Source organism: Loxodonta africana, chromosome 3, assembly GCF_030014295.1.
Source record: "Loxodonta africana isolate mLoxAfr1 chromosome 3, mLoxAfr1.hap2, whole genome shotgun sequence".
Lineage (NCBI taxonomy): Eukaryota > Metazoa > Chordata > Mammalia > Proboscidea > Elephantidae > Loxodonta > Loxodonta africana.
The window spans coordinates 765,579-783,245 of NC_087344.1; the positions used below are offsets into that span (position 1 = coordinate 765,579).

General features: G+C 59.8%; 1 protein-coding gene across 2 annotated transcripts; it reads left to right on the top strand.

Annotated features, from left to right (window-relative positions):
• Window positions 1-227: 227 nt before the first annotated feature.
• ARHGAP45 (Rho GTPase activating protein 45) lies at window positions 228-17,195 on the top strand. Of its 2 annotated transcripts, none has more exons than XM_064280069.1 (23): window positions 228-445; window positions 1,845-2,175; window positions 4,787-4,930; window positions 5,864-5,948; window positions 6,034-6,106; window positions 6,293-6,359; window positions 6,837-6,974; window positions 7,067-7,131; window positions 7,264-7,362; window positions 7,442-7,522; window positions 9,649-9,837; window positions 10,661-10,798; window positions 11,032-11,222; window positions 11,735-11,856; window positions 11,942-12,025; window positions 12,111-12,212; window positions 12,326-12,498; window positions 12,602-12,790; window positions 12,862-12,999; window positions 13,136-13,362; window positions 13,776-13,986; window positions 15,299-15,386; window positions 15,754-17,195. In XM_064280069.1, the coding sequence occupies exons 1-23, from the start codon at window positions 356-358 to the stop codon at window positions 16,077-16,079; spliced, it is 3,351 nt and encodes a 1,116-aa protein (XP_064136139.1). In that variant the 5' UTR covers window positions 228-355; the 3' UTR covers window positions 16,080-17,195. The 2 variants fall into 2 exon arrangements, with proteins under 2 accessions (XP_064136139.1, XP_064136138.1); XM_064280068.1 differs by lacking the exon at window positions 228-445 and adding an exon at window positions 488-652.
• Window positions 17,196-17,667: the final 472 nt, after the last annotated feature.

The following is a 17,667-nucleotide window of genomic DNA, read 5'->3' on the forward strand; positions in this document are numbered from 1 at the left end:
ACCTGGTGGAGGAGGACGCTGAGGGCGCGGCCGAGCTGGGGAGGGCCTGGGTGGGGCCGGGGCGGGGCCTGGGCCGGGTGGGTGGGGCCTGGCCCACCTTCGCGCCCACTCTGCGGAGGCGCAGGCTGAGGCCACAGAGGGAGGGTGGGGAGCAGGTCTTCGTCGCGGCCTCCGGAGGCCTTTTCCTGTGTGTGGGGGAGGGGGGGCACCAATAAGGGCTGGGCCTGTCACGTGGGCCTGACAGCTGGGGGGTTGGGTGGCCTGCGACAATGTGGTCCCGAGGCAGCCAGCTCCTGGAGCTGCAGCGCTGAGACCCCGGCCCGCCCCCTCCAGCGGCTGACCGTCAGGGTGCACCATGTTCTCCAGGAAGAAGCGGGAGCTCATGAAAACCCCTTCCATCTCAAAGAAGAACCGGGCGGGAAGCCCCAGCCCGCAGTCCTTGGGGGTGAGTGGTGCCTCCTAGGGGAGCGGTGAGCAGGCGGGGACCTGAGAGTGACACCCTGCTGCAGAGGAGAAGGGCTCGGCCTGAGCTCAGGGGACAGGGTGCTGCAGCACTATGCTGGGTCGGCGGAGGGGGGCCAGCTACAGCCCCCACCGGGCAGTATCGCAGGGGCCACCGAAGGCAGGAGGGAATGTCAGCGTTTGGCTCATGGTAGGGGCCCTTTGGGGTAGCCACCACATCCCCGTATCCCTTTAAGGGCCAGGACCTGGAGAGTGGGTGAGGTGGGTGTCAGGGTGGGGAGGCGTTGGGTTTGGGACTCTACAGGATGGGGTCTCGGGGAGGTGTGGGGCTCGGGCACCACTGTGAAGACGGGGGACTATGTATGGCGCAGCCATTGGGTGGAAGGTTTATAGGGCAACAGGGTGTATAATGGGATCTGCTGGGTTTATACGGGCATGGGGGAATCTACTAGACTTGGGGATATCTGTGGGGCTACGAGGTATCTATGGGGCCTGGGGTTGTCCATGGTACTTGGGGGGTCTACAGGGCTAGGGGGGTCTACAGAATCAGGAGGAGATCTATGGGACTTGGAGTGGGACTTGAGGATGCCTGTAGGGGCCTGTGGGTCTGGAGGGGTCTGTGAGACTTGGGGTTGCTTAAGGGGCCTCGGGGGGTCTACAGGGCCTGTGGATATCTACAGGGCCTGGGAGTCTACAAGGCCGGGGGGATCTACAGGGCCTGGGGGAGCCTAAGGTGCCTGGGGCATCTATAGGGCCTGGGGGGTTGTCTACAGGGCCTGGGGGGGCTTGGGGTATCTATAGGACCTGGGGAGGGTCTATAGGGCCTAAGAAGGTCTGTAAGACTTGGAGTGTCTGTGGGGCCTGTGGAGTCTACAGGGCCTGAGAAGGACTATAAGGTTTGGAGTGTCTAGGGGCCTGGGGGGTCTACAGGGCCTGGAGGTGTCCATGGGAATGGGGGTCTATGGGACCTGGGGGTCCACGGGGCCTGGAGGTTTCCATGGAACTGGGGGGTCTATGGGACCCTTAGCATGTAGGAACCTATAAATTGTCTTCACAGGGAAGTAGGTGCGTCTGCAGGGACCTGAGCGGGGCTACAAAGGCCCCAGGTCCTCCCCACCCCCATCAGGAAGTGGGGTGCCACCTCCCTTGCGCTCTGCAGGCCCCGCCCCCCAGCTGTGGTTTGGGCAGAGGCCGTTGTTTGTGAAAGCTGTGTGGAAGAGGATGTTGGGTAACAGGTGGGGAGGGGCACTGCATCAAATCTCAGCCCTATGACCTCTGGCCTTTGACTCCAGCAGAGCCCCACTTCACTTCTGGGGAAACTGAGGCAGAGTAGGCTAGAGCGCCATCTTAGCCACCCCTATTCCCCCTTTTCCCTCCCCCAGGAGCTGCCCAGGAAAGATAGTGCTGACCCAGCCTCCCCTGGACCTGGCCTGGAGCCTCCAGCTGCAGCCTTGAATGCCAAGGCTACAGGCACACTCAAGCGGCCCACCAGCCTGAGCCGCCATGCCAGCGCTGCTGGCTTTCCACTGTCTGGACCCGGCTCCTGGACGATTGGCCGGGGCCACCGCAGCCCTCTGACAGCCGCCGGCCCCGCTGAGCTCAACACTGAGGGGCCCTGCCCTGACGCCATTGATGACATTGCTCAGCTGCTGGCTGATGTGGCCCGTTTCGCTGAGGGCTTGGAGAAGCTCAAAGAGTGTGTGCTTCGTGAAGGTGAGGACCCGCAGGCCCTGAGACCTGGTGGAAGGCGGAGCCAGACACAGATACCCCAAGCCCTGTGGGGTCACAGCAGGGTGGAGGGAGGGACTTGAGGAGGCTCAGAAGGGCATTGCAGGGAGAGCTGTGAGAAAGAGGGCATTGGAGCTGAGGCTTTGAGGGGCGTATAGGAGTTTGGGGGCAACTAGGAGGGAAAGGTGTTGAGGCGGAGGAGACAGCATGTACACAGACTCAGAAATATGGAAACGGTAGTGCATTTGAAGAATAAGCCACAGATGTGTGAAATGTGTGAGGTGAGAATACCAGGCAGGAACTATCTTGAGGGCAATGGGAGCCGTAGATGGTGTTAGAGCCGAGGAGGCATGAGGCAGTGGGGCGTAGACTGGGGGTGGGCTGACGTCTGGGTGAAGAGATACTCAGAAGGGACAAGAGGCAGGACCATCATTGGAGCTGCTGGGAGTGAGGGGCCATGGAACAGCAGTTCCGTTTTCTGCTCCACGTGGCTGCTGACAGCCCAGCTTCCTGCCAAGTTATTTTCATCTGCTTCCTGTTTGTCCCTGGCCGCCCGGGAGGGCACCTCGGGCGGGTATCAGAGCACCTCCTGCTCTGCCTGTGCCCCCACTCATCCTCCCAGAAACCGCAGTGCCAGGGCTGTGCCAAGCGTTCTGAACTGCTCCCCAGCCACCCGAAACCAAGGCCCCAAGCGGACCCGACCCCCTGCTCACCCAGAGCTAGGAGTTGACTTTAACTCATGGAGGGGCCTCTGTGCCTTTTGGGAGCTAATGAGGCCTGTCAGGGCTGGAGGAAGAGGCTGGGAAGGATGACAGTTCAACTCCCAGCTCTGTGTGACCCTGGGCGAGCAGCGTCCCCCGCTGAGCCTCAGGTACCTCCCTGTAAATTGGGGCCATACACCTGCTCAGACGGCAGCGTTGTCAGCATCTGCCTGCAGCTAGCGCTCTCCACGGCTAGTTATTACTGTTGCCATTGTTGTGGTTAGTGAGGTCCACACTTCGTCCTGGAGACCCTGGCACAGTCAGCCCAAGATGGGTTGGGCTGGGCAGGGATTCCCTGTGGCTGCCATGCCACTTCCACATACCTCTGCTGTAGGCCTGTTTCCCCTCACACTTAGGCCCTGGAATCTGGTCGGTGGCCAGCAGCCAGAGGAGGGCTGGGGGCGCCCCCTGGCTACTTACTGATCCTGGAGTAGAGGGAGCCATGACCCTGGCCGGGGTGAGCAGGACATTGGGATGAGACTTCCCCCATTGGGGGTAGGGCCTCCAGACTGGCCAGAGCTGGTTTGGCTGGGAGCCAGCGCCTGGAGACCCTGATCAGCCATTTCCCTGGTCCCTGCATCCATGGGCCCCACACCCCACGGCCAGGCCATGGGTACCTGTGGGACTGAGCACCCAGGGCCCCCAAATGAGGCCACAGGACAGGGCACAAGGCCTCCCAGCTCTGGGAGCTCGTGGTGCTCGGGACATACGCAGCCAATTGGATGGGAGCACAGCAGCTGCCTTGCTTGCCTTGGCCACACAGAGCAGGGTATATGGCCCTTCGCAGGGATCCCGTCTGCTGCAGAGTTCCCTGGTAGGTACAGGGGCTTGGTGGCTGAGGATGAGAGGTGAAGGGCGTGGCCACCAGTCAGGGGAGTGGCCCGATTCCTGAAGCCCTTTCCCACCCCCTTGAATGGGCCTCCTTGTGCACCAGGGTCCCATTGGGCCTCCTGGGGCATGGCGTTTTTCAGTGGGGACCTCAGTGCCAAGAAGGGACAGACACCTAATTTTAGGTTTTGCTTATTTTTTTGAGCACCCTATAGAAGCCCTGGCAGCGCAGTGGTTAAGAGCTACGTCTGGTATCCAAAAGATCGGCAGTTGGAATCCACCAGCCGCTCCTTGGAAACCCTATGGGGTAGTTCTACTCTGTCCTGTAGGGTCACTATGAGTCGGAATTGACTTGACAGCAATGGTTTTTGTTTTTGTCTTTGTTTTTAATACGAGGCACAGATTCAGCGGGGACAAAGGGGTCAAAGCTGCCTTCCCAGCTGGCGGCCAGGCCCCCTCCCCTGCAGGCAACAACGTCGGGTGCTGTTCCGCCTGGGCAAGCTACCTTTTTCCAATTGAGAACGTTTGCCTGTGGGGGTGGGTATTTAAAGCCCTGGGCTCGGACCAGCATAGATGGAGAAGCTGTGTGATGGTTGAGAAGTGGACTTCCCCTCTCTCTGCCTCAGTTTCCTCATCTGCAAAGTGGGAATGATGAGAGTACCACCTCGTGGGATGGCTGCCAGCAGAGAGGGATAATGGGATACTCATGCAGGCGAGGTGTGGACAGAGCTAGGCAGGACCTTGAGCCCCCAGGGCCTAGGGTGGGAAAGGGGCCAGGTGGGCTGCATGGGGAGGGGTGCCAGCACTGCAGCTTGAGGTGCAAGGGGTTCACGTTCTGGGAGGACGGGAGATGGATATTCTGAGCAAAGAGGACCAGCACATCATCCGAAGTCCCATCCCAGCCACCCACACCTACCTCTGCCTCAGTTTCCCCATCGGGGGAATGGGAGCTCTGAGGAGGCTGGCAGCCTTTCCCTCCCTCCCCATTCATGGGGCTGTGTTTGCAGACCTCCTGGAGGCCCGCCGGCCACTGGCGCATGAGTGCTTGGGTGAGGCCCTCCGTGTGATGCGCCAGGTCATCAGTAAACACCCGCTGCTGAACACTGTGGAGACACTCACGGCTGCTGGCAACCTTATCAACAAGGTCAAAGGTCAGCAGAGGCAGCTGCAGCAGCAGAGTGCCACCTAGGAGGGCTTCCTGGAGGAGGGGACTTTTAAAGTGGGTTTTTTGGGGGGAAGCATTAAATAAGTTGATCTTGTTTATTCATTTCTAATATATACACCTATATAAGTAAGAGCCCTGGTGGCTCAAAGGTTGAGCACTTGGCTCCTAACCAAAAGGTTGGCAGTTCAAACCCAACCCACCAGCGACTTGTTGAGAGAAAGACATGGCAGTCCTCTTCCGTAAAGATTCCAGCCTTGGAAACCCTATGGAGCAGTTCTACTCTGTCCTGTAGGGTCCCTAGGAGTCGAAATCGACTCAACAGCAATGGATTTGGTTTTTTGTTTTATAAAATTGTTTTATATACATATAAAAAAATTGCCAATTCAGCATTTTTATGTGTCCAATTTAATGACATTGGTTACGTTCACCATGTTGTATAAGCACACTGCTTGCCTTTGTAAATCCTTCCACCACCATCAGTAGAAGCTCAGAGCCCCTGAGCTAAAACGCCCCCTTCCCCTTCCCTCCAGCCCCTGGTAATCACTAACAAACTTTGGTCTCTGCATTTACCAATTCTAGCTATTTCGTATAAGCAGGAACATACAACATTTTTGTGTTTGGCTTATTTTACTCAGCATAACGTTTTCAGGGTTCAACCATATTGCAACACGTATCAAGACTTCATTTGTCTTTATGGCTTGAAGTTTTTTTTTTCTTTACAGAAAATTTCTCTCTACAGACACCTTTTTTTTTTTATTTTATTGTTGTAAAATCAAAGTGGGTTTTGAAGGATACATAGGAGTTTGATGGGCACAACTGCTCCCTGATGCTACTCCTTGGTTAAGGGTTCCCATCAGTTAACGACAAGAGTGTTTGCCTCCCGGTGGACTGACTCTTCATCCTTGTCTCTGCGTCCCAGGCTTCCATTATGAGAGCAACAAGGAGGCAGACAAGCGGGAGTTTGAGAAGGCCCTAGAGACCATCGCTGTCTCCTTCAGCAGCACGTGAGTGATTGTGGCAGCCAGCAGGGCTGGGGGGTCAATTCCAGGGGGATTGTGTGACCCTGGCCTCTGACCCCCTGCCCTGCAGCGTGTCCGAGTTCCTCATGGGTGAAGTGGACATCAGCACCCTTCTGTCGGTGCCCCCCGGGGATCCAAGCCAGGTGAGTAGGGGTGGGGTGGGGGAATCCCTGGGCGTGGCAGAGGGTCAGGCCAGCAGGGTGTGAGAGGTCACCCCACTTCCTTGTGGGCCTTGGCCTATGTCCAGGAGGGAGGTGAGCGTGTCCTGCTGTGTGGGCATCAGCCAGGGCCCTGCACGTGGCTGACCTCACCTGTCTGCTCCCATACAGGCCATGGAGCACCTGTATGGACAGGGGGGTGAGGGCACCCCCCCAAGCACTGACGACTGTGATGGAGGTGAGTCTCCACCGTGCAGCAGATGGGAATGTGTTTAAGGCTGGCCGATGGCAGAGGACAGAGGCTGGGAGGGTCAGGCCTGAAGTGGGCTGAGGGGCAGAGGGCAGGAATGAACACACCAGAAGGGGTTGACTGACGGGCCAGGCCGCAGGGGTGGCGACTGAATGGGGCAAGTGGTGGACATGGTGGCTTGGGTGGAGGCTGAGGGGGTCGCGTGGTGGATGGAGTGGCAGGGGTGGAGGCTGAGGGTGTCATCGGGTAGCTGATGGGGCGGCAGGGGTGGAGGCTGAGGGGGTCGTGTGGTGGACACAGTAGCAGAGGCTAGCGATTGGGGGGTTGAATGATGGATGAGGTGACAGAGGGTGGAGATTGAGGGGGTTAAAGGGTGGGTCAGCTGGCAGAGGCCAGGACTGAGCATGCTGGGAGTGGTAGGGTGGGCCTGCAGCCGAGGGCTGGGCTGAGCAGGGACCCCCGCAGGCTGCCCTCCCCCCGAGGAGGTGGACACGCTGCTGCAGCGCTGTGAGGGCGGCGTGGACGAGGCGCTGAAGTACGCCAAGAACATGGCCAAGTACATGAAGGACATCATAGTCTACCTGGAGAAGCGTACTGTGCTGGGTGAGAGGCGGGCGCGGTGGGCCTGGGGGTGGGTGCTCTCCCTCCGGCCCCCAGCCCCCCAACCGCACTCCTCACACCCACCCCGCCTGCAGAGCTGGAGTTCGCCAAAGGCCTGCAGAAGCTTGTCCACAACTGCAGACAGAGCGTCACGCTGGAGGTAAGGGTGCAGAGGCAGGAGTCCCTCAGGCCGGGGAGTGAGTCCAGAGGTGCCAGCGGTCACCGCAAGGACTGAGGGAGGAGGCGGGGCTGCATTCGGAGACCCCACCCGGTGACCATCCCCTCCCCGCAGCCTCACATGCCGCTGCTGTCCATCTACTCGCTGGCGCTGGAGCAGGACCTGGACATGGTGCAGGCAGCCAGTGTGCTGCAGACACAGACCTTCCTGCAGGTGGCGGGGGGCCAGGCGAGGCGTGGTCAGGGAGGCGGGCAGGGTGGCGCGGGCCCCCACTCATGGCCACTCTCCGCAGCCCCTGACCCTTCGGCGGCTGGAGCATGAGAAGCGCAGGAAGGAGATCAAGGAGTCATGGCACCGCGCCCAGAGGAAGCTGGTACGGTGGGTGGACACGAGCAGGCCCTGGCGCAGGGCCATTTGTGCTTTCCTGGTTTGGGGGGAACTTCCAGTTCCACTGCTGGCCGTCACCAATTCAGGAGCCAGGAGGAGCGGTGTGTCCCGCAGTTAAAACAGGCCGGAGAAGTCCGCAGTGATTCTGTCTATGGGACACTCTGGCTGCTGCGTGCTACTCTGGTCTATATGCTCTTATGCGTGTCTCGTAGTTGGTTTTGGGGTGTGTTAACAGGATGCCTCGTGAGAAGTCTCCCTCTGCCCCAGGTCCCTGTCTGTGGTCTCTGTGACTCCTTTCGAGAGATGCTGGCACAGATGGACCTTGCCCCACTTGGCACCCTAGGAGGCAGCTCACTGCCCACCTGGTTCTGCCCTGTGGTTTCACCCTCTCCTTACCCAGGCTCATCCCTCTTCTCGGCTATGCACAGCGGGATGAGGTTTATTTCATTAAATCTCTGCAGATGGGCACTCAGATTGTTGCTGGGCTGTTACAAACATCATGTGTGTAACCAGCTTATGCCCCCACCTTGTGGAAAGAGCGCTAACACCGGTGTTCAAGGTGGAACGGCTGAGCCAAGGGGCTCAAGTGTACGCATTACTCTCTTGGTCACTGTGTGCTCCTCCACTTGTGAACTCTGTTCATATGGTTTACTTAGAGTTGGCTTGTTGATTTGCCAGAGCTCTTTACATATGATGGAACTCAGCCCTTGGTGATGTGAATTGCAGACTTCTCTCTGGTTTGTTTGACTTTCGATTTTGTTTGTGGCTTGTTTTGCCAGCTACAAATTCATGATTGTTAGTAGGGGCAGATTTTTACTAGGGGCTGATGCTTGTAGGACCTGCTGGTTAGTGCAGGCCAGGGTTCCCACCTCATGGAGGATGGCAAAGATACTAATGCCGGCCACCAGGACAGTAACCATAAGATGTCAGCCCGCTCCATGGCTTGCAGGTGTTGAGGTTGCCAATAAAAACACAACTTACACAGACTCTGGGCAGAAGTCTTTACTCACATAGAGAGGAAACAGCAAGGTGGTCAGCTCCAGTAGTGGGTGCTGGTCCCTATGGCCAGTGGACCTCTCCCTCCAGCAGCTGACACAGGAGGTGGTCTGCATGCACCCTGCTTGTGCTGCAGAAAAAAGGTGCCCTTTCCCTCTCCACCAGGAACGGATACAGCAGTGGGGTTGGCCAGGTGCCGTGTAGGCACACACTTAACTAAGCAGTCCCTGGGGATGCTGATACGTGCTCAGGCCAAAAGGGGAGGGACGTGCTGTTGGCACACCAGCAGTTATGGGATGTGCTGGGTCAGGCCACAAGCTCGTGTGTCCAAGACACCAGGCCACCACATCTGGTCTTGAGCACAAGGTATATTCGTGGTCACAGGGGAAGGTGGCAGGTGGCACTCGGATCCCCCTCCACAGTTAGCAGCTGAGTGTTAGTACTACGTGGTGGTTAGTACTACCTGGTGGTTAGTACTACCTGAAAATTAGTACTGCCTGGAGGTTAGTACTGCCTGGTGGTTAGTAGTAGCTCTTAGTAGTAACATATTGTCAGTGCCTGACTGCCCATTGTAGTCTATCCTTGCCTGGTTTTGAAGATTGGGGTCAGGCACTGTAAGGCCTTGTGCATGCTGAGATGATTTTCTAGAGCTCCTCTGTGCTTTCTTCAAGTCCTTTTCTTTATGAGTGAAACTCTGACAGTGCAGGCTGTGAGGCTGTGTGGGATGGCCTCCGAAAGCCCCCTGGTTTTGGCTGAGCTCTTCCTGATGACCCCGAGGGTGCCTGACTTCCTGTTGGGGCAGCCTCGCTGTTCTTCTGAGACAGGGTAAAAGGGATTGGGCCTCAAAGCGCCGCACCGCTAGGCAGGGTGTGTGTAGGTGCTGGTGCCAGGCCTGACTCCTGGGCTCTACAGTGGGCCCACCCAACACCCAGTCCAACACCCAGGCCTCTGGGTCCCATTGCAGGCGTGACCTCTTTGCTGGGCTGTGGGGCCTCGGTGGGAGAGAGGTGGGTGGTGGAGGTACCATGTGTGGCATCTGGCTGGCTGGAGTGGAAAGCAAGGGGGAGGGCTGGGGAGCTGGTCTGGGACAGGCTCAGACCCATCCCTGCCCCACAGCAAGACGCCGAGGCCAACCTGCGCAAAGCCAAGCAGGGATATGTGCAACGCTGTGAGGACCACGACAAGGCGCGCCTGCTGGTGGCCAAGGCTGAGGATGAGCAGGGAGGCGGCGGGCCCGGGGCGGGTGGAGCCGCCTCCAAGAGCTTGGACAAGCGGCGACGGCTAGAGGAGGAGACCAAGAACAAGGTGAGGGCACAGATGAGGTGGGTTGCAGCTGCCTGGAAGCCCTTCCCTTACTTTGTCAGTGTCCTGGAGCTGCACAACAAAGCCTCACACATGGGATGCCTGCAAAGAGACACTTATTCTCTGTTCTGGAAGCTGGGAGTCTGAGTTCAGGGTGTGGGCAGGGCCGTGCTCCCTCCAGAGACCCTGGGGGTGGATCATTCCTGGTCTCTCCCAGCTTCTGTGGTCCCATCAGTCCCCTCTCTGTCTCCGTGTGTCTGTCTCTTTCAGTCATTAGAGTAGGGCCAACACTCCTCCCTATGACATTAACTAACATCTACAAAGACCCTCTTTCCAAACGCCGTCACATTCACACGGACGGGTTAGAATTTCAGTATATCTTTTTGGGGACACGGAGCCCTGGTGGTCCAGCGGTTAAGAGCTCGGCTGCTAACCAAAAGGTCTGCAGTTTGAATCCACCACCCACCCCTTGGATACCCCATGGGGCAGCTCTACTCTGTCCTATAGGGTCACTAGGAGTCGGAACAGAACTCATGCCACAGCACCTGTGTCTGCACTTGCTGTTTGCGCTGACTGGACTCTCTCCTCCCAAGTATCCCCTCGCTCCTTGTAACTGCACCCCCCCACACTCATTCAGGTGGCAGCTTCACTATGGCTCCTCCTGGGTCTTGTCCACTCAGCCCTATTCCAGGAAGTTCTAGCACAAGCATCTTTTTGGGGGACACAACTCAACCCTCAATCTCCCTGCCTGCCTGGACCAGCGCCCGAGTCCCCGGGTGGGTCCCCTGAAGGCTGGGCCCGGCTGAGGCGCTGTGTGCCCCCGCAGGCGGAGGAGGCCATGGCTACTTACCGAACGTGCGTGGCGGACGCCAAGACGCAGAAGCAGGAGCTGGAGGACACCAAGGTGACAGCGCTGCGGCTGCTGCAGGAGGTCGTGAGGCAAAGCGACCAGACCATCAAGGCGGTGGGTGCAGAGCGGCGCGTGGGGGGGCGCGGGTGCAGGGGAGGGGCGTGGGCACGGGGCGGAGCGTGTGACAGGAGGGGCGGGGCTCCGCGTGGTGGGGGGGACTCCGCGTGGTGGGCCGGGCCGCCCAGGGGAGGGGCGTGGGCACGGGGCGGAGCGTGTGACCGGAGGGGCGGGGCTCCGCGTGGTGGGCGGGGCCGCCCTGACCGCGGCCCTGACCGCCCCGCCCGCAGGCCACCATCTCCTACTACGAGCTGATGCACGTGCAGACGGCGCCGCTGCCCGTCAACTTCCAGATGCTGTGTGAGAGCAGCAAGCTGTACGACCCCGGGCAGCAGTACGCCTCCCACGTGCGCCAGCTGCAGCGCGGGGAGGAACCCGACGTGCACTACGACTTCGAGCCCCACGTCTCGGCCAGCGCCTGGTACCGCTGCGCCCGCCCGAGCACCCGGGGAGGGGGTCCGGGGCCGCCGCAGAGGCCCGCAGAGCTGGGGGCTCTAGGGAACAGGAGTGCGTGCTCCCTCAGGCCTGGAGGCCAGCAGTCTGAATTCCCTGCAGAGGCTCTCGGGGAGGGTCCCTCGTGGTCTCCTCCAGCTTCTGGTGGCCCCAGGAGTTCCTGGCTTGTGGCCGCATCCCTCCAGTTTCTGCCTGTCTTCACGTGGCCATCTGGCCTGGTGTCTCTTCTTATAAAGCACTTCTCAGAGGGCAATAGGGCCCACCCTGTTGCAGTATGACCTCACGTGAACTTAATTTCATCTGTAAAGACCCTATTCCCAAACAAGGTCACGTTCACGCGTCCTGGGGTCAGGACCCCACCATATCTTTCTGGGGAACATAATTCAACCCACAACAGGGAGCCGGACTTCCCACCTGTAAGGGGGTGGGTGTGAGGCTGCCTCAGGGACCCCATCATGGCCCTCCCTGGTGCACCCTCAGGTCCCCAGTGATGCGTCCTCGCAAGTGCAGCTTCAACGTCAGCGACACAGCAGGAGTGGAGGCCGGCAGCCCCCCCGAAGCAGGAGGTCCTGAGGAGGAAGCGCTGACCAAGGAGCGGCGAGGTGAGTGCCGGGAGGGGTGGGGGCACAGGTTGGCAGAGTGGGTGTTGCCTCTCGCCACCCCTCACGGAGGCGCGTCCCCCCCTAGGCGGGCGCGGACACAAGGTGCACAAGTCCTGGCCCACCTCGATCTCAGACTCTGACGGCAGCCTGGATCCGGGGCTCGGCTCAGGTGAGAGGCTGTCTGGCGGTGGGATGGGGGTACAGGGGGCAGCAGCCAGCTGGTCGGGAGTTCTGACGCCCCGTCTCCTGCTCAGGGGACTTTAAGAAGTTCGAGCGGACCTCGTCCAGTGGCACCATGTCGTCCAGCGAGGAGCTGGACCACGAGGGTGGCCCGGGGGCGCCAGACTTCGAGCAGGGTGAGGGCTCTAACCCCGGGGGTGAGGGGGAGTTGGCCAGGCTCTGCCCTGACTTGGGAAGGTGGGAGCGGGCCTCAAGCCATGCTGAACTTCTACCCGCCCGCCCGCCCCAGGCGGCCTCAATGGCACGGCCCCTGCGCTGCCAGTGGCGGTCCCCAGCGGGCCCTTCCGCAACGTGGGGCTGTCCAAGGCAGCGCGAACCCACCACCTGCGCAAGCTACGTACGCCCGCCAAGTGCCGCGAGTGTAACAGCTACGTGTACTTCCAGGGCGCCGAGTGCGAGGAGGTGGGTGAGGGTCACTGGAGGGGACGAGAGTGGGCCTCAGGGAGAAGGGGGCTGCTGGCCGGAGGTGGAGAAGGGTCCTGCTCACCCTGCATCCCTCCCCCAGTGCTGCCTGGCCTGCCACAAGAAGTGCTTGGAGACACTGGCCATCCAGTGTGGTCACAAGAAGCTGCAGGGTCGGCTGCAGCTCTTCGGCCAGGACTTCAGCAGGGCGGCCAACAGCACCGCAGACGGTGTGCCCTTCATCATCAAAAAGTGTGTGGGAGAGATCGAGCGACGGGCACTGCGCACTAAGGTGAGCTTTCGTGGGGGCCTGGGGGAGAGGGTGGTCGGGAGGGCGGAGGCTGACGGAGCCACCCACCCCAGGGCATCTATCGGGTCAATGGAGTGAAGACGCGGGTGGAGAAGCTGTGCCAGGCCTTCGAGAACGGCCAGGAGCTGGTGGAGCTGTCACAGGCCTCACCCCACGACATCAGCAACGTGCTGAAGCTCTACCTGCGTCAGGTGAGCAGAAGACTGAGGGAGTGTGGTATGCAGATCAAGCTTGGTAGGGGCGTGCCCGAGATCGGGGGTGGGCGGGGCCAGGACTCTGGGGGCGGGGCTCTGGTCCTGACCCCGCCCTGCCCGGCCCCATCCTCAGCTGCCCGAGCCACTCCTGTCCTTCCGCCTGTACCACGAGCTGGTGGGGCTGGCCAAGGACAACCTGAAGGCGGAGGCTGAGGCCAAGGCAGCATCGCGGGGCCGGTCGGACAGCGGTGGGAGCGTGGCCGCAATGGTGGCCATGGCAGGCCGGCTGGGGGAGCTGCTGCGGGACCTGCCTCCCCAGAACCGGGCCACGCTGCAGTACCTGCTGCAGCACCTGCGCAGGTGAGGGCACCCTGCCGGTTGGGGGGTCCTGGGGGACACACTGCAGTACCTGCTGAGGCACTTGTGCAGGTGAGAGCACCCTGCCGGTTAGGGGAGTCCTGGGGGACACATTGCAGTACCTGCTGAGGCACTTGTGCAGGTGAGAGCACCCTGCCGGTTAGGGGAGTCCTGGGGGACACATTGCAGTACCTGAGGCACCTGTGCAGGTGAGGGCACCCTGCCGGTTGGGGGGTCCTGGGGGACACACTGCAGTACCTGCTGAGGCACTTGTGCAGGTGAGAGTACCCTGCCGGTTAGGGGAGTCCTGGGGGACACATTGCAGTACCTGAGGCACCTGTGCAGGTGAGGGCGCCCAGCCGGCTGGGGGGTCCTTGGGGTCTCCCGGCACCCCTCAGCCCACCGTCCGACCCCAGGATCGTGCAGGTGGAGCAGGACAACAAGATGACACCTGGGAACCTGGGCATTGTGTTTGGGCCCACGCTGCTGCGGCCGCGGCCCACGGAAGCCACTGTGTCCCTGTCATCCCTGGTGGACTACCCCCACCAGGCACGTGTCGTGGAGACCCTCATCGCGCACTATGCCCTGGTCTTCAAGGATGAGCCCGAGGAGGTGCCTGGGGCTCAGGTAGGGTGGCGGACCCCAGGGCTGTGCCTTGGTGGATGGTGGAGGGGGGGGTGGGAGGTTTCGCCAGCGTGGGCACAAGAAACAACAGGGAGACACGTGATGTGGACTGACGGGGTGGTCAGGGAGACCACAGACATGAAGGCTTCAATCTGGGACAGGCCAGGCCAAGAGAGTCACCTGTGCAAAGGCTGTGGGGCTCCGGCCCTCACTGGCTCTGGGCTGACATCAGATGCCCTTTTCCATCCCAGGGACACTCAGCAGCTGGTGGCTGCTCAGCTGGGCCCTGCCTGCCCCTCACCAGGCTGTGGGGCTTTCATTGCAACCCTGCAGAAGTGTTCAGGGGCTGTCCTCACCAGACAGATGGGGAAACTGAGGCAGGAGGGACAGCAAGGTCCCTTACAGAGGCTGGGCCCAGGAAGGGGGTTCAGACAGGGAGGAACACCTCTTTCCACCCAGGGTGGACTCTCAGGGGAGGTTTTGTCCTCTCCTATGGAAGGGGCTCAAGGTTCCTTAGTCCCTGAGTGGCCTGGGTCCGTCATGACACGGTTGGCTGGGGGGAGGGGCTTTGAACAACACATGCTAATGGTCTCATGGTTCTGGAGGCCAGAAGTCCGAAACCAAGGTGTCAGCAGGGCCAGGCTTTCTCCAGAGGCTCTAGGGGAGGGTCCTTCCTTGCCCCTTCCAGCTTCTTGTGGCTGCATCGCTCCATTCTCTGTGTCCATCCTCACAGCGCCGTCTGGCCTGTCTGTCTCTTCTTAGGAAACCTCTCAATTGGGACCAGGACCCGCCCTATTTCAGTATGACCTCATCTTTACTTCAGTGATAACATTCTCAAAAATTCTATTTCCAAACAAGTCATGCTCCTGGGTGCTGACCTAAGCTTCGGCGTGTCTGTGGGGACACAGACGAGCTGTCATACCCAGCCACGTTCTCCATGGTTCCTTTCCAAGCAGCATCCTGCGTTTCTCAGCCCTGATCTCGTTTCTTCCAGTGTCTCTGCATGTCTGGGCAGCAGGCTCCTGAGGGCAGGTCAGGGTGGTTTGTGGCCAGTGGGGTGGAAGGGCCAGGGCCGTGGGTGCCTCCTGCAGCCTCTCCCACGGCCGATGCGACGTCCGTCCGAGCCGGGCTGGTACCTTTGCTGGAACGTTCTGTGTCCACTGAGCAAGTTCTAGGACGCAGGAACAGCCACGTCATCTGACTTCCGCAGCAGCGGGACTTCTTTCCTCTCGGGTCTTGGGCCCTGTAGTTAACTTCCGAGGTGGAGGGCGGGTCGAGCCAGAGCCCGGCCTCCCTGACGGCATACACCCTGCAGGCCGAGGTGGTGCTGCAGGTGCCCTTCCTGGAGGCAGACAAGGCGGCAGCCGAGCCCGTGCCGGAGGCAGCCGAGGATGGGCCCCGAGGTGAGTGGGGGCGGCCACCTGGGCCAGCCAGGCTCTCGTTTTCTTTTATCTGTCTCTCTGTCCTTCTCTCTCCGTTTGTCTGACTCTCTGCCATACTGTCCGTTTCTCTGCTTCTCCTTCTCTGTTGCTCCTCTGTCTCCGTTTGTCCCTTTCTCTCTGTCCCTGTCTTTTTGATTATCTCTGCCTCTCCTTCACCTCTTTGACTCCATCTTTCCTATCTCTGTGCCTATCTCCCTACACCTGTATATATCTCTGACTCTTTGTCTCTGTGTGTCTTTGTCCCTCTGTTTCTGTACCTTGGTTTGTCCCTCTCTCTGACTTCCTGTCTCTCCTCCTCTGTCTGTGATTCTCTCTTGGATCTCCCCAGGATCTCAGCTGCCATCCAATGACTCAGACTCAGAGCTGGAGGAGGCCTCGGACCTGCTGTCGTCGCCAGGTACCGGCGCCCTGCACCGCCTGAGCTTCCTGGAGAAGCAGGAGAGCGAGGCGAGCCTGGAGGAGGACGTACGCAGTGGCAGTGAGGAGCAGCTAGAGGCGCCTGGTGATGGGGAGGAGGAGCTGACCCGGGGGCTCTCGGGATCCAACACCAACCAGTCCAACAACACAGCCGGCGCCCCGCTGCCGACCACGAGGCTCCATGCTGGGCACATCGTGGTGGGCACCTGCCAGGAGAGAAGGCCTGAGTGCGTCTGAACCACGGAATGGTGGGCAGGGATTGGCGTCCTGGCTGCCTCAGCGCAGCAGAGGGAAGGAGTCCTGCTCGTGACTGTCCCCTGGCTGAGCGCGTTGGGAGCAGATACCACACTTGAGCCCCACTGCGTGGAAGACAGTTACAGAAACCAGGGTGGAGGCTGTGCTTTGGTGGCTGGACACTCGCTCTAGAACTTTCCCAGAAAGCCTATTTTGGGCACCTGGGGTTAGGGCCATGGTGACATCTCCCATGGGTCCTGAAGTTTTCTCTGACCTGCACGTCTACTTTGCTTAAATAAAGTTTTAGGCTGAGTCCGTCTTCTCTGGCGGCACAGCCTGGGGGACAGAGTGCCCCTCACCCTTGTCCCTGCCCTTGTCACTGGGGCGAGGGACAGAAATTACTCCGCAGAGAGGCCCACCACTGGGTGGTCTTCGAGGTGGGCTGTCCAAACATTCTGAAGGCAAAGAGTGACTTCACGTAGACTTCTCGCTCAGCACTGTCCAGTAGAACGTTCTGGATGACTTAAGTGGTCTCCAACATGATAGCCACGAGCCTCACGTGGCCACTGAGCTCTGGAGGTGTGGTGGCTGTGAGAGGCCCTGCCTTCAGTTCTACTCCCAAGGTCCTGGACAGCACAGGTGGAGGAGGTGAGGGCGCCCAAGTCCTGTCACTGAGCCAGTGTCACCTGTGGGGCTCGCTTACACACACACCTAGCAGCAAAGGCCTCACAGGATGGCAGAGCAGGCCCAGTGGTACGAACCGCGAGTGGGGCGGGCAGGTTCCAAAAGCAGAAAAGCCACCACACATCACTGAGAAACCATCAGACCAAACGTGCACCGCCATATGATAAGAACTGGGCGGGGGGGGGAGGCCTTGCCTTTCTGCAGGAGGACAACCCCCAGACCCAACACGTGCCCTGAGACCCACTGCACCACGGCAGGGTAGGTGGCCCAGCATGTGAGGGAACAAACAGATGCTGTGTCAGGGCCATGTTGAGGGGGGCCCTTGCCTGGCCCTGTCAGAAGCTTTCTGAGAGAGAAGTTATCAAAAGGAGCTGATCATGGTTGGCAAACAATGGCCCCCTGCCTGTTTTGTAAATAAAGTTTTATTTACACCCATTCCTTTTAAGTACTGTCATTGGTGGCTTTCACCCAGCCTACAACAGGAGAGCTGAGTAATTAGGACAGCCATCATGGCCCTAAAGACAAAAACGTTTACTCTGTGACACTTTATGAACAAGGACAGATAAATGACCCAACCAGGCAGTGTTCGGCCAGGCTGCAGCTCTCCTGTCAGGATTAATCAAACAGCAAACAAAACACCCAGTCCCCAGTGGCTACGAAGGCTCTCTAGAACCTGGGCTGGGCCTCTCAACGACCTGCGAGCTGACACCCAGTTCACACACAGCAGGATTCACAACAGCCCAAGGTGGGAACGCCCATGTGCCCATCCACAGATGCTGGACAGACACAGGCGGTCCACCCACAGGATGACGTGTTGCTCAGCCACTCAAAGGACTGAAGCTCTCATACACCCTAATGAAGCAGATGAACCCTGGAAAAATGAGAGAAGCCAGACACAAAACCCAGG